General features: G+C 54.1%; 1 protein-coding gene across 2 annotated transcripts in view; it reads left to right on the top strand.

Moving 5' to 3' along the window:
- The first annotated feature begins 4,486 nt into the window (after positions 1-4,486).
- The window catches only part of FAM83F (family with sequence similarity 83 member F), a 34,141-nt gene continuing 23,181 nt past the window's right edge, over positions 4,487-15,446 (top strand). For both annotated transcript variants that reach the window (XM_080811320.1, XM_080811319.1), the window contains exon 1: positions 4,487-5,050. In XM_080811320.1, coding sequence (XP_080667446.1) covers positions 4,550-5,050 — 501 coding nt within the window. In that variant the 5' untranslated portion in view covers positions 4,487-4,549. The remainder of the gene's footprint in view (positions 5,051-15,446) is intronic.

Raw genomic sequence — 15,446 nt, 5'->3', positions numbered from 1 at the left:
CGTTCTCTGCCAGAGGCAGAGGCACGATTTCTCAGGAAGACGCAGTGACCTTGGGCCAAGTGGCCTCCGAAGTGGGAAAGGCAAGCGCGACGGGCTCCACCTCACTTAGGGAAACTCCAGCCACAAGACTGGAGGGACTGGTGTGGGGCCAGAGGCTTTCTCCCAGGTTGTCACCCCCTCGTGGAATGTCCCCAGATGCAAAATAGATAGAGCCTGTGCCTGAAAGGAATCAATATCCTGGCAGGTAAGGCTTTTTAAAAACCCCAGTGATAGGGGCACCTGGGTGGCTCAGTGGGTTAAGCCTCTGCCTTCGGCTCAGGTCATGATCTCAGGGTCCTGGGATCAAGCCCCACATTGGGCTCTCTGCTCAGCGGGGAGCCTGCTTCCCTCTCTCTCTCTGCCTGCCTCTCTGCCTACTTGTGATCTATCTCTCTCTGTCAAATAAATAAGTAAATTTATAAAAAAACAAAAACAAAACCCCAGTGATAATGCACAGCGTTCAGCTGTTGAGGGGGTGTGGAAGGCGGGGGGGTCAGGCTGAGTGGACGGGTGCCCCCCAGCATTTCCACTTGCCAGCAGATAACCTGGAACGGGTCCTCTCCCGGAGTCTCAGTTTATTAATCTTTAACCCCTCCCTGTAATCCCTTTCCGAGTCTACTTCACCAGATTAGGGGCAGATCAAATTGGATAATTGTAGGTTAAAACGGCTCCATAGCCTGCAGCCTCCCTGAGAACGCCAGTGCCAACGCCGTCACTTATCCCTTGCTTTGCAGAGACAGTTGGGGGCATCCGACTCCCAGCTATACTCCGGCAGCCGCCACGGCAGCTGGCTATGGTGTCTGTTTCCTCTTTTCTTACTCCCAGTGGCAAGCATGTTATCTAGTACACAGTAACTGCTCAAAACCGGGAGCTGGGTAAGTCAGTCCTTGGTACCTAAGGGAGACTATTCCAAAAAGACCACAGGGTGTTTCCTATCAGTTACATCTAGGAGAGATCTTTTCCAGTGTCAACTGTTACTAAAATATTCCACTCTGATTCTAACCTTCTGTCCAATTCCAATTTATGTCACATAACATTTGGGCTTCTCGAGAGCGAAAACCGTGTCCTAATCACTGCACTTCGGTGGGAACTCCACGTGAGCAAGGACTTGGTTTGGTTCAGAGCTGCATCACCGCACCTACGTTAAGGCTCAATAAAGATCTCTAAATCAATGAACGGTTTCTAACCCAGAACACCATGCTAGGCATTCGGCAAATGTTTGTTGAATGGTTAAATTAGTAAGCGAGGGGAGCATGGTCTCTCACTAATGCCCTTTCCTGACATTCTCACCTGACTCAGTAGAGCAAGGCAGATGGGTAGGCAAGCTCTGGGCTCAGATGACCTGAGTTTAAATCCTGGCTCTCGTATTCACTAGCTGGGTGACCTAGAGTATGCTACTGAACCTCCCTGTGCTTCAGTTTCCTTACCTATGAAATGGGGATGATAATAATGTTTAAAATAGGATTATATTAATTCATTGGTAGGATCCCTAAAATACCCAGCAAAGTGTCTGGCACACAGTGATCACTGCTATTTGTTTATGATCAGACCAGTCTCTTAATAACCTTCAGTGCCTTCCCTCTGGCTACAGGATAAGATCTAAAATCAAGGTCCCCATAATTTGGCCCCAACGTCCCTCTCTCTCCAGCCCATCTTCCCATACTTTACCGGCTTCTCCAAGAGGCCAGACATTTCACAAAGCCCTGTAAGGTAGGACTTTTTTTTTTTCTTCTTTAGATTTTATTTATTTATCCCACAGACAGAGATCACAAGCAGGCAGAGGCAGGCAGAGAAGTTGGGGGGAAGCAGGCTCCCTGCTGAGCAGAGAGCCTGACGGGGGGCTCGATCCCAGGACCCTGGGACCACAACCCACTGAGCCACCCAGGTGCCCCTAAGGTAGGACTTTTTATAGCCTACATTTCACCGAAGACGTGACCAAGTCTCCGAAAAGGGAAGTAACTTTCTCAAGGACACACAGCTTATCCCAAGAAAGTGAGATTCATTCCAGGACTCCCTGACACGGAAGTTCACGCTCCTCTTCAACTGGCCTCTGAAAAATTTGCCACTTGCTGGCAAAGTGTGGTCCAGGGGCCAGCGCTACCAACATAACCTACGAGCTTGCTAGAAAGGCAACATCTGGGACTGCACCTCAGACCCCCGAATCAGAACCCTCATTTTCACAAGATCCTCCAGGTGATTTCCATGCACAGGAAAGTGTTGGAAGCAATGTTGTAAACCACTTTCTACCAGCCAGACACAAAAGCTAATTAGATCAAACACCATATCTCATTTAATCCTTACAACAATCTGGGAGGTATTAGGATATCGGTATTGTTATCCCATTTTGCAGATGAGGACACTAAGGCTCTGAGGGTTAAGGCTTTTGACCTGAAGCCTCATGTGCCTGATGCCAACATGAGGCTCTGGCCATCTCCCTCTGGAGTGTCTTCACTCCCTCTCTCCCCTTGAAATCTTCTCATCCTTTAGGCTCCACTCAAAAACCCCTCCTGCTGGGTGAAGCCTTTCTTACCCACATTTCATTGGGCAAGATTAATTATTTCTTTCCTTAAAGTCCCCACAGCTCCCTGCACATACCTTTCTCTTGGCCCTAATAGATTCCGTTTTAAAGAACCATGTACTGCGCACACTCTGTGTGCCCAGCACATAGTGGGCGTTGAGTAAATGTTTGCTCCCAAAGCACCACTGCTTGTGTTAATCAGAGCACTTTTGTCACACCTGTGTTATCCCCACCTCCCTGCGCTCCTCTGTGCCCCCAGGGCACAGTCTGGCATCTCTTAGGGCCTGGAAAGCTTTAGGAAGCAAACTAAATGGTTTCCATTCTAGAGACAAAATTTGTCTAAAGATGAAATTAAGCGTAAAATGTTGCCAGAAGCGAGGCCTTGCGGCTCCTAAGGGTGGCACGGTGATGGGCATCTCGCTGCCCACCACCGCTGATCTTTCGGCTGACACTGGGTGCCTCAATGGACTACTATGTCACAGTAGTCACAGTTTTTTGACAATCAAACCCTTTTTTTCCCCCCATGTTGTCACAGGAAGGCCCAGAAATAGTAGGCAACCTCTTCAAATTCCCTGGGGTTTAAAATCAGGTCCCCAGTAACCTTCTGCCATTTCACAAGGAGAAAGGGTACCGGTGGCTGAGATGTAGGGCAAAGATCGCTGAGACACAGAGAACCTAATAGGCCCCACGCACCACCTCTCCTTTTGTGGGAGGACTAGCCAGACCACGTGTTTCAAGGCCTCAATTTCCTCAGCTCTGAAATGAGGGGGTTGGACCAGTTTCTAGTGCTCCTTCCAGCTCTGAGAGGCTGTGCTATAAAATGGGAGAAATGTGAACCTTTGGTTGCTATGATCTGAAAATATTTTGAATGTGGAGAATCAAGTTGTACAGCAGTGCATGAACAAAATAATATGTTAATGACTAAGAAGATTGTATTTAATCCAATGGGAAACAGCAGAGCAGCCGCCGCTGGTGATGTGTGTGTGTGTGTGTGTGTGTGTGTGTGTGTGTGTCTTCTTTCCTTGAGCTCAAACATGTACTTTGAATCACTAATATAGTAATCAGGCCTCTGGCAGTCTATCTTGCCCAAACACACACACACACACACACACGTCAGTTCAAATTAAAATGGGGGTGAAATTCTACCACTGCAGCTTAAGTCCTTGCGGTATTTGTTTCCTTGTTGTTGTTGTTTGTTTTTAAGAAATTGTTATCGTGGTGAAGGAGCTGTATTGACAGCTTCTGAGTCCCTCTGATCTTGGAACTGGGACATGTGGGCCGGGATTTGAGGGTTTTATTAGCATTTCGCTTGTGCACACAACCGTCACCCCCCCACACACACACACACACCCCGCCCAAGCCGTCACAATCCCATCTGGCAGCAGGGCCCCACCCCCCTCACCCCCCCTTACCCCCCTTCACCCCCCTCACCCCCGCCCCCCCCCCGTACCCTCAAAGCCGGGAGTGGTCAGATCCACCATCCTGGAGGCACCCCGACCAAGCAGGTGCTCGCGGCCATAACTGCGGGGAAGATGAACGCGCGCCTGCTCGGTGTCCGGCCCTGCCAGGCCGCAGGAAGGGTTAGATCATCGCCACCGATGGGTCAGGGCCGGGAGGCAGAAGCCGGCCAGAGGCCTCACGTGCGTCTAACTAGGAGACCCCCACCACCACCACCTCTGCAATTTCCTGCCCACCCTGGAGCTTCCGGGCCGGGCCCCACAGGCCTGGTCCCCGCCGCGTCCCCCCACCCCCACCCCCGGGAACCGTCCCCCCAAGGCCGCCTGCACGGTTCGCGCCCCGCCCCCGCCCCCCCGGAGGCAGAGGGCGCGGCCGCCCCTCCCCGCCCGACGGCCGCGCCCGCGCCCCGGCCCGCGCGGATTGGCCGACCTCGCGGCCAGGTGAGGCGCCCCGCCCCTCGGCTCCAGGTGCTGCGGGACGACCGGGGCAGCGGCCGGGGCCGGGGCCGGGGCTGGGACGGGCGGCCGCGGCGCCATGGCCGAGTCCCAGCTGAGCTGCCTGGACGAGGCGCACGTGAACGAGAGGGTGACCGAGGCGCAGGCCGCCTTCTACTACTGCGAGCGGAGGCGGGCCGCGCTGGAGGCGCTGCTGGCCGGCGGCGAGCGGGCCTACCGCGAGCTGGTCAAGAAGGAGCAGCTGCGGGACTTCCTCTCCAGCCGGGAGCAACAGGCCCTCCGCGCCGCCTGGAGCCCCTACGAGGATGCCGCCGCCGCCGCCGCCGCCGCCTCCCGGGGCAAGAGCAAGGCCAAGGCCAAAGCCCCGGCGCAGGCGCAGGCCCCCGCCGAGCCCTGCGAGTCCCTGGCCTACTGGCCCGACCGCTCCGACACGGAGGTGCCCCCGCTGGACCTGGGCTGGACCGACCAGGGCGTCTACCGCGGCGTGAGCCGCATCACCCTCTACACCCACCCCCCCAAGGAGGAGAAGGCGCCCCACCTCAAGCAGGTGGTCAGGCAGATGATCCAACAGGCCCAGAAGGTAGGCCCAGCCCCCACACCGGTGGGACCCCCACGGGCAGCCCCCTGGACTAGGCCCCACCTCGGAGGCAGGGCCTGCTGGGTCAGGACTTCCTGACCACTCTGGAAAACGGGCCCCGAACCCTCTCTTAAGCCGAGGGGCTGGCGAGGCTTCTAAAGAGGATGAGTGGGAGCGTGTTCGGCAAATCACAGCGCGCAGGACGGTGGTTTGTCATTCTTCCAGCGTCCAGAGGGGCTGGCTTTCCCCCCGCTCTGTGCTGCTTTTTCCCTGTCCAGTCCCTCTCTGTAGGGAAGAGTGGGGGTTTTGTGGTAAAATGGGCCACTCAGAGGTCGAGATAGTAACCCATCTGCTGCCCAGGGATTTACAAAACCTGCACCAGGCCACTTTCTCGGTCGGTCTTCAAGCAACAGGACACTCAGGACCTGGGTGGTGGGACTTCTCCACCCTTACCCCAGCCATGCTGTTCTTAGGAGACACCCCCCTCCCCAGAGTCAAGACGGGACTGGTATTCACCCCCTCGCCTCGGGGGCCAGTACTAGACAAGCAGCCTGGAATGAATGAAGAAATGTATTCTGAGAACAAGCCACATCACTGGACTCAGCAGCTGGGGCGGAGGAGGGGCAGGAAAGCTCTCACTTACCGTGTCTCTGCTTGGGAGTTGAAACGAGGGGATGTTTCCAGAGTAGCTAGTTAAAACACTGATGGACCAGAATTGTGGTTGTGGGACAAGGAGGGGAAGGATTTAGTGCCCTGGGCACCTTGGTTAGAGTTTCCAGCTAAAATATAGGACATCCTGTTCAATTTGAATTTCAGATTAACGATAAATAATTTTTAGTATTAGTATGCCTCAAACATTGCATGGGGCATACTGATACTAAGATGTTCCTTGTTGTTTTTCTGAAGTTCAAATTTAATGGAGCATTCTGTAGCTTCATTTGCTAAAGCTGGCTCCCCCACAAAGAGATTTGTTAAGAAACACCAGCAACCTTTAGTGCCCGGTGCGGAATATACAACAGGGGTGGCTTGGGTTCACCTTTCTAATTCAGCCCAGTGGATGTGGTTGAGCCCTGTTACCCCTGGAGGCTGAAGTGGTCTGGGAGGAAAGAACAATCGAGAAATACCAGCGGCGAAGCTCCTCTTCCTAGAGGGGGTGACGCAGGTTGTTGGCTAGATTGGCTCCCAGAAGGAAGCCTTAACTTTCTTTGCCCATATTTCTACCCTCCCTCTCTAAGAAATTCCTTCTTATTTGCCTGAACTTTCTTTGTATATTGCATTCAGCAAAAGAGAAAGGCGAGTTTGAGAAGAGGTGGAGAAAACACAAGGATGACGATACTGTGCAGCTGGGGGAGGGGGGTCAGCTCTCACGTTGCAATACTAAAAGCCTTGACTTATTAGCACTTCCTATGTGCCAGGCTCTGTGCTAATAATTTACTTTCATCTTCTCTTTTGTGTTTCACAACAACTAGGTGAGATGGGCATTTGTCTTCCTTTTTGGTTCACAACAGTTACTTGCCAAAGGTCACACAGCAAGTAAGTGGTTGCGCCAAGATTCGAAAGCCAAAGTCCTCGCTCTTAATCACTGTGCCATCCTGCCTGGCTGTCTGATGATATTCGGGACTAAACCAAGGGCCTTGAATGGACCTAGCCTGGTCAGAACCCGGGGTACACTGTGTGCCCCTGTGACAAAAAGGGAGAGACAGGACCCCTGCCTACTGGGGCTGCTAGTCCCCGTGCAATGTCAGGAGTCTCCTGTGTAATGCAATGTTCTAGCTCTTTAAATATTGAACAACAGAAACTTTAACAATTGTGATCGAGTCCATTATGTACATATTTAACTAGTCGTTACTTCCTGAGTGCCCGCTGTGTGCCAGGTGCAGGCCATAGCAGGATGGACGTTGTGGTTTTTGCCCTCCAAGCGTTAACTCAAATACTGGGGGATGTGCTGGAAGGAAGAGTGTGTTTTGAGCCTAATCTAGGAGGGCTTCCTGAGGGATGTGAGTTGCACGGTTGAAAGAGAAAGAAACTTGAATGGCCAATTTCTCCGTTAAGAGACTTGGGAGCAGGAGCAAAAGATTTTTCCTTCAAAATAGCAAGCAGCTTTGGGGCCCCTGTGGGGCTCAGTCAGTTAAGCATCTGAATTAGGCTCGGGTCATGATCTCAGGATCCTGGGATCCAGCCCCAGAGTCATGTGGCTCCACACTCAGCAGGGAGTCGGCTTCTCCCTCTGTCCCTCCTCATCCCTTCCACTTGCACGCGCACACATGTGCGCGCGCTCTCACGCACTCACTCTCGCTCTCAAAATAAATAAATCTTTTCCAAAACAAAAAACAGAAACTGGCTTTGACTAGAGGAAAGAGCTCCCCTAAGGGGAGTTCTGAGTGGGGCCTGGCGCGAGCATCCCAAAACTGAGTCCGAAGCAGGTAAGAACACCCCTGGCAGAGGCAGCCTCTGACCCTGTCTATGCTCCACGCAGCTCCCAGGCCTTCCGGCCCCCCCCTCACTCCCTGTCGCTCCCTTCTCTACAGCGCCTTCTTCTCAGAGACCCCACGAAGTAGGTAGGACAGAGAGGTTGACTGTTTCACAGGTGAGGAAACTGAGGGACAGAGGAGGAAAGGGACTTGCCCAAAGGTCATGTGGTTGGTTATGGAAAGACCCAGATCCCTTGGTTCTGCTCTAAAGGCTACACCCTCTGAGCACTGCCTGCCCCCGATTGACCCCAGCTTGTCCACCTGGCAAGCGACCGTCCACGGCTGTTCCTCTAGATTCTTCCCCCCTTCCTTTGCACCCTGAGGGAGGGAGTTTCCTTTGTCTGCAGGGGGTAGCAGGCTGCTGTGAGGGCAGGTGAGGCAGCCCGAGTTGGTTTCTGTGCCTCGATGAGGGGGGGACCGTGGCGGGGAGGCAAAAGAACGCAGACACACAGCCGTGTCCCAGAAGTTTCAGATTTTATCTCATATCATCTCCTGTAGAACCTCACGAGCTGCTGTCACCTTTATTTCTGAGGGACAAACAGGAAACTAAGGCGCAGGGGAGTGGCCGGGACCCACCCTCCGGCCTCCGACCAGCGGACCAGCGAGGGCTTCAAACCTCAGGGATCCAGGGGGAGGAGCCTAACTGGGGGGACACTTTGAAAATCTGACTGGGGGTGGGGGACGGCAGAGGGCAGGGAGGAAACAGTCGGGCGGGTTGGAGTGGGAGCTGGTGGCCTGGGAGGAAGGCCTTGGGAGCGGACAGTCAGGTCCTCAGATCCCTCGGCCCCCCCAGATGACAGAAGGCCCTTGCGGTGTGCCGGCTGGCTGGCCTTCAGGTGTTCAGCCGTGTTTACTTGTGGGGTGTGGTTTTTTCCCTGCTGTCCTTTCCCCTTTATTTTATTGTCACCGAAAGACGGACTTCGCTTAACCCGTGGGCAGAAAAGGTGTCTTCAGGGACCGAGCAGTGAGTCCCTGGCCTGTCTCACACTGGCAGAGATGACCAGGGAGGTGGCCGCTGCCTGGGCTGCGAAGGTCATCGTACCTGCAGAGGGCCGGGGAGACCTCCAGCGAGACCCCGTGTAGACTGGGAAACCTTGGGTTCTTCCATCCAAGAGCAGAGGGACCCAACCACTGCACTTGGGATGGGCTAGTGGTTTGGAAGGAGGACGCTCATCGGGTCACGGCACAGGTGGTTGGAGGTTACCGTGTGCTCAGCCCGTGGGTAGAAAACAGACATATAAAACACGCCCCTGCTCTTAAGTAGCCTAATAGTCTTCTAAACCATTATTAGAACACAGAATGCAAAGGGCCCGACAGAGGGCGCGGCCACAGGGGCCTTGAGGCAGACCCGGGTTGGGGAAGGCCCTTTGACGCTGAGGAACGGGCTGCAAGCGTGTCCCAACCAGCAGGAAGGCCAAACCTCCACCCCTCTGGCGCCCGGGCTCCCTTGTACCCGGTGGCGTCTGCTTCTGATGCCCCTGTGTGCGTTTAGAGAGGTTGCCTGTAAAACAGAAAACTTATTGCCCTCCTGCCTCAGAGACTGACCCTCGACGCTGCTCTCCGGGGCCCCACACCCGGAGGCCCCTCACTGCCTCCCGCCCGCTGCCCCGTGTCCTTTGAGCCCCTGTCACCGCGCCGGGCAAAGTATTATCTTCATTTCTGCAAAGAGCCCTCTGAGGTCTGAAAGGGTGAAATGGTTGGTCTTTAGACCAAGGACAAGGAGATTGTAACGCCTCCCCAGGTGCGTGGTCAGAGTCACCAGTGACCCCACTGACGCAACCCGAGAGAGGGAGGCTGGTGGACCGGGCTGGTGCACTGGGCAGCGTGGATGAACCAGGAGCTCTTCATTCCTGTTCCAGCGGAGACCCGCCTGGTGATGGGGCACAGATGGGGCCTGGCCCTCCCCCTCCCCTGCCCGCTGATAGGGCTTTGTCTCCTTTCTGTCAGGGCCCAGCCCAGGTGCTACTTCTTCCGAGGCACTTTATCAAATTTTCAGTTCAAAAATGACCATTTGGGGGGCGACCTGGGTGGCTCAGTCAGTTAAGCGTCTGACTCTTGATGTCAGCTCTGGTCGTGATCTCACGCTTGCGGGATCAAGGCCCACGTGGGGCTCTGCCCTGATCGTGGAGCCTGCTTAAGACTCTCTCCCTCCTTCTGCCCCTCCCTGTAACTTTCCCCTCTCCACCTCCCCCCTGCAATATGCTCTCTAAAACAAACAAAAGTGACCTTTTTACTGCCCAACGCAGCTCCCTGTTTGTCCCACATGCACGCGTCACACAGGTTGCTTTGGGAAAGCCCAGTCTCTCTCAGGGGCTGGCAGCTTTGGAAGAGTGAGACCCCACCTCACTCCTCTGAGTCTCCTTTGCAGGGCCCCAGTGGTCACAGGCGGTCAGTGATTTGTATAAACGGGTGGAAACTGTCTCCGACTCACCATCCATCTCTCTCCGTGCCTCTAGAAAAGCAAGTGTCTGGAGACAGTCCCCACTGAACGGCACATTAACAGGGGGACTCCTTTAATCCCATTGCAACCAACTGTCTGGCAGCAGAGAAAAGAATGCTGTAAACTGCGGGAGGGGACAGAAGGATTTAGGGAAAAGCACCAGAGCAGGAGGCGTGGTTTGCCGGGTTAGCAGCTTGGTTAGGGTGCTGGGCAGTTGATGGGGATGAACAGCTGGGAACATGGGCCCGGGGGGTGTGGCAAAGTCTTGGAGTCCCTGGTTCACTGTGCCAGAAGGCTCACCTGGCAGGTGGCAGTGTTTGCCACTGAGTAGAGCCTACTGTCTTCCCCTATTAGCCTCAATCCACAATCCCCTCATTCAAGGACGTCCTGCAGATAGTACTGAGCAGTCTCTGTGCCAAGCCCCATGCTGAGCACTGAGGTATTGATCTGAGGCAGATTAAAAAAAAAAAAAAAAAAAAAAGTCCAATCCACCGAACCCTTCTTCCCTGCTCCAGTAACCATCCCGCCCAGACTTTGATTCAGACACACAGACACCATCCCCTGGAGGCTGGTGGGTAATCGTGCAGCTGCAGCTCAGGGGACTGAGGACTTGTAACCCTTCCCGGATCTTGCCCCAGCCTGTCCCGGCAGCACCCCTGCCAAGCCCTGAGCTCTTTGGCTGTTGGATTCTGAGTGTCTCTCCTTTATGCTCAGTCACTGATCCCAGGAGCCAGAATTTCAGAGCCGTGGAGACCCAGCTGCATGTCAAGGTCAAGGCCAGGCCTTGAAAGACCTTTAAATTGCAAGGTCATGGTTTCTGTCCATATCTGGCCACTCACTAGCTGTGTTCCTTTGGGTAAAGCCCTTCCTTCTCTGAGGCTTCTGACCTGCAAAATGGGATGACGATATCTCGATTTGTGGATGGTTTTGAAAAACAAGGAGGAAACCATGTGTGAACCCTAAGGCCTCTGAGAAAGTGCCCCCCAAATGTCAATTGTTCTGGAAAGTAACTCATGCCTTCTCTGTCTTCTCTCAGATCAGGGGAGGGAAGGGTGGCTGAATTTCCTCCCAGGAGATGAATTAGGGGAGTTAGGAGTCACTTCTCATTGCTGGGGGCCCTGTGCAGGTGTATTTCCTTTTCCTCCTTAGAGTAAGAGAAGACCAGCTGCCTGTTCCCCCCAACCCCACCGCATTTACCTGTCAGCCTTTGTCTGGTGAGGACTCTTTGTTCTAGTGGCTGTCTGCCCTCTTTGCTGTCTGAAAGGCTGTGATATCTGAGTCCTCAGACAAAAATCTCCTCTAAGATCTGCCATGGGCAGAGAAGAGGCAGGAAGGCACAGAGGTGCCCCAGTTCCTAAACTGGGGATCCCCGAGGGTGTTCCCCTCACACTAGCTTCCAGAAGGGCCTGACTGGCTTCGTGGCCCAGCCCAAAGAGCCTGAGAGCAGTCTGGAAATATTCCTCAGGAACCTAAAGCTTCCATAGGTGGGCAGTGTGGCACAGCGGGGCCAACTGTGTTCCTCTCTTTGGAGGAGAAGGAGGCCTACACTTGGTTCTTCTGAAATCTGACACTTTGGGTCCCTGAAACTCTGATGATGGGTGTTTCTCAGGGAGTTCAGACATCGAAGATGGGGCCTCAGTAAAGGGATGACTTCTTCATGACCTTCTCTTGGTTGGGTGGGGGGCAGATCAGGTTTGTTGGGCTGCGGTCTCAGGAGACCAGGCCACTGCCAAGGGAAGTACACAGTTGGGAGCCGAGAGCCTGGAATCCTCATTCTTGCTCAGGTTGTCTCTGTCCTCGCCCACTTGGTGACCTTGGGCAAATCATTTGACCTTGCCAGGCCACCATCTCTGCATCTGTAAGTGAAGATAATTCTCGCCTTCTTGCTTACTTTCACAAGTCTGCCCGAGGCTCTAAAGCAAGACTAGCATATAGCACTTTGAAACAGATGAGTAACATATGCAAATAAAAGGGGTTTCTATGAAGAGAGCTAACATTGTTGAAAGACGGGTGCTACGCTATTTCCTTTAATTAATCCCGTCCTCAGCCCCGCACAAGGGAAGTGCTATTTTCCCAGAGGCTCCGGGAAAGCACAGGGTCATAGAATTTGGAAGGGGCTCACTGGGATGCCACTCAGGTTTGAGTTCAAGGCTTGTGTGCTTCTGCTACAAATGCCATTACCCTTGGGGACTGCCCTCTGGGGCCACCTCTTCCTCTGAAACTTACAGAAACAAAGTGTATTTGTTGCTAGCCGGGCTGGGAAGCTCACAGACTAGTTTGGAGACAGACACGTACGCTGCAGCCGGCTGCTCTGATCTGTGCCGAATGGGTGAGAAGACACTTCTCTCTACTTGGAGATGTTGGGGCAGGTGTTGCCTGGAAACTGAGTGTAGGGAGCTTTCAGGGACTTACATTGTCCTCTGAATGGCCATTTTCTGCCCCCATGGGACTTGTGACCTCATTGACACGCTGACGAGATTCCCAGCCACCACCCCTAGTCCTTCCATATTCTCAGCCCCTAGGATGCTGCCTCACCTTGGCTGGTGGCCAGATCCACCTCCCTTTTCTCAGCGTACAAGGCAGAGCCTGTTCTTGGGCAGGATTCCAACCTTGGGGTGGGGGGAGGTAGGGAGCAGGGCAGAGAACAGTCGAGCCAGGGTGGGTCCTGCCTGCCTGCCCGGGCTCCTGGCCCTGTCCTGAGCAGCCCCCACCTCCCTGAGTCACTCTGGCGATTCCTCCCCCACCGCAGCGCCCCACCCCAGGTGCTGGGACTGGTCCCCTCTAGCTGCAGCTGCCACCTTCCCCAGTTTTGTTCCTCCTCCTCTGAAATTCCTGGAGTCTGTGGCCTTGCTAATGAGCCCATAATCATAATCTCAGCCCTGGAATAGAGCCTTTGGCTTTTCTAATTCTTAGTCTCTCTGGACCAAGTTTCCCAGAACCTGTAAGCTCATCCCCGCAGAGCTTGTGTGGTGGTCCTCATTCTGTGGGACCCCTCAAAGTACAGCCTGGGCTTGTGGCAGGCTTTGGATAAATATTCTTTTTGTTGTCTTTTCTAGCAGTGAGTCTGCAAATGCTTGGGGCGGTGGCAGGGATCAGGGTTCTTTACTTTTTGGTGGGTCTCTGAGGACAGACCATGAGTGTTCTTAACTGCCCCCCAACCTTCCCTGAGGGTTTCCAAACTGCCTGGAGAGTCTACACATGTGTTCTTTCCTTCAACGTGTTATTGGGGACCTATCATGTGCCAGTTTGAGAAATAAACAGCGGAATACAACGTGGATCCTGACCCTGACCCTGACCTTAAGTCTAACGGGGGTAAAAAGAAAAGGAACCGCAGGGCATCTGGGGGAGGGGTCGATGGCTGTTCGTGAACACTTCCATGCCAGACGTGCAGGTGCCGACCCTTTTAGAAAATATTCTTTCATTAAACTTTCACAACAAGACAGCAACTTTCCATCTTACAGCTGGGGAAACAGGCTCAGAGCGGACAAGGTCACACCGCTGGTAACTAGTGGAGTTGGACGGAACGGAGTCAGCGTCCCACAGAGCTCCAGGGCTAGGAGAGGCCTCCCAGGGATTGACAGCTGAAGCAGCCAGTGTGGAAGGGAGGGCGGGGCCGAGGGCGGGGCTTCACAAGGCTGGGAAGCCAGAGAGTGCACTGATTCACTTTATTCCTTGCACCCCAGCGCCCTCTGGACCACCTTCCCCAGCCACACACTTCCCTGCCCTCTCCTCTCTGGGGAAGCCCTCTCAGGTAGTATCACCAGGCAGTGACCACAAAGTTGTTATTTCTGCTTCTTAGAACCTCCCAAGTAAACTGCCGACCCCAGCTGCCTTGCGCTGGTGGATCAATGCAGAAATACCCCGGAAGGTGCTTTCCAAGTCCCACCTTGCTCTGCCCCTGCAGCGTCTAGCGCTCAGAACGGCAGGCTAGTAACCCAGACGAGCCGCTGGTCCTAAAAATCATCTGTGTATCTTCATCGGATTTTTTTTTAGCAGCTGATTTATCTTCCTAATTATGTTTAGCTTTAAGCTAATGTTAAAATGAGCTTGCATGAGATAATTTTCACTAATTAACACCAACTTAGTGCAGGGAAGTTGTCCCAGAAGCCCGCCATGGGGCACGGAAAAGCTGGCCTAGGATCTTAAAAAGAATTGCTATGCTTAATCCCTAGCGGGTCACATATGGTTCTTCATGGCTGAATTAGTTGACCTCGCTCACGTGGGTGCAGTGTGTTCTCTTTCTCTGGAGAGCCAGCCTGGATCTCCTTTACGTTGTCCCCTTCAACCTGGTTTAGGGTATGGGTGTTAAGGAGGAGACGGCTTCCCAGGGTCAGATCACCAGGGAGAGAGTCCCAGCGCCACTCAGCAGGGAGACAGGACCTGCGGGGCTGGGAGCAGAGCTTTGCCCAGAAGCCAAGCGGCGGGGAGAGGAAGCAGCAGGCCTGGGCGGAATTGGGCTCCTGTGGCTGCTGGTGCATCACGGGAGCCCAGTGTTTAATGATGTCTAATTAGTGAGCCTGAAACAATGTAACGCGGCTACAGACAGCTGGGAGGCTCTGCTGACAAAGCACAGATGTCCGTCCCGCTGGTGGAACGGGGGCAACTTGGCCTCCAGGCAGAGAACAGGACTCCGCAGGTCTTGGCTCTGCCCTCTTGGTGGGCTGGGGCTCTGGTCCACACGGCTTCCTCAGCATCCCGAGGGAAGCCCCCACTGCGGAGGTCGTCTTAGAACATTTCCTGTGTGTCAGGCTCTGGAAAGGAGGGGATCACAGGTCTCTGTCCCCACCTGCCAGGTGCTCAGGACAGACCCAGGCCTAAGTAGACAAGCATCCTGGGAAAGCATTCCCGCCCTCGGGGCTGGGAACAGAGAATGATCCTGGAACAGGCTCTGTGAACGAGTGGATTAAGCCCAGAGGAAGGGCATTCCCATCACCAGGGGGATAGGGTGGAGGCAGCACGGGTTAGGACACAAGGGGTGTGTGTGTTGTGGGGGGCGGCGGAGAGGGGCTGCTGGTGTGTTTGGAGAACGTAGAATGATTTCGTGTGCTGTGAATATACTGTCAGGAGAGAGAGTGGGTTGGAAGTATATGGAGGGTCTTCAGCTGGGCGAAAGGCTTGATTCTGTAGGCAGCGGGGGGCCAGAGTGTTTGAGCAGGGCGATGACGTGTTTAGGGTTTGTTGCTGGGTCCGCTTGCCAAGAGGGAGAGTGATCGTGTTGCAGGATTTCTCTGCCTTTAGTGCCCGCGGCTCTTGGTCACGCCTCTTCAAAGAATGAAGAGGTAGATTCCAGATGAAGAGTGGTGGACAGGAAGGCAAAGTTTACTAAGTGATTGGATAAAGCTCCCGGAGAGGGAGGGGCCTGAGAGGGCTGCCCCCAGAGTTTCTAAGTTTAGGGTTTTTTTGAGCTCTCTTGCAGAACTGTCTTAGGCAACCAGGCTGTGCCGAGTGGTGCGAATCAGGGCTTTGGTATCTACCTATTCAGTTAATG

Source organism: Martes martes, assembly GCF_963455335.1.
Source record: "Martes martes genome assembly, chromosome: 8".
In the NCBI taxonomy this organism is placed as follows: Eukaryota; Metazoa; Chordata; class Mammalia; order Carnivora; family Mustelidae; genus Martes; species Martes martes.
This window is presented reverse-complemented; position numbering and strand designations above follow the sequence as displayed.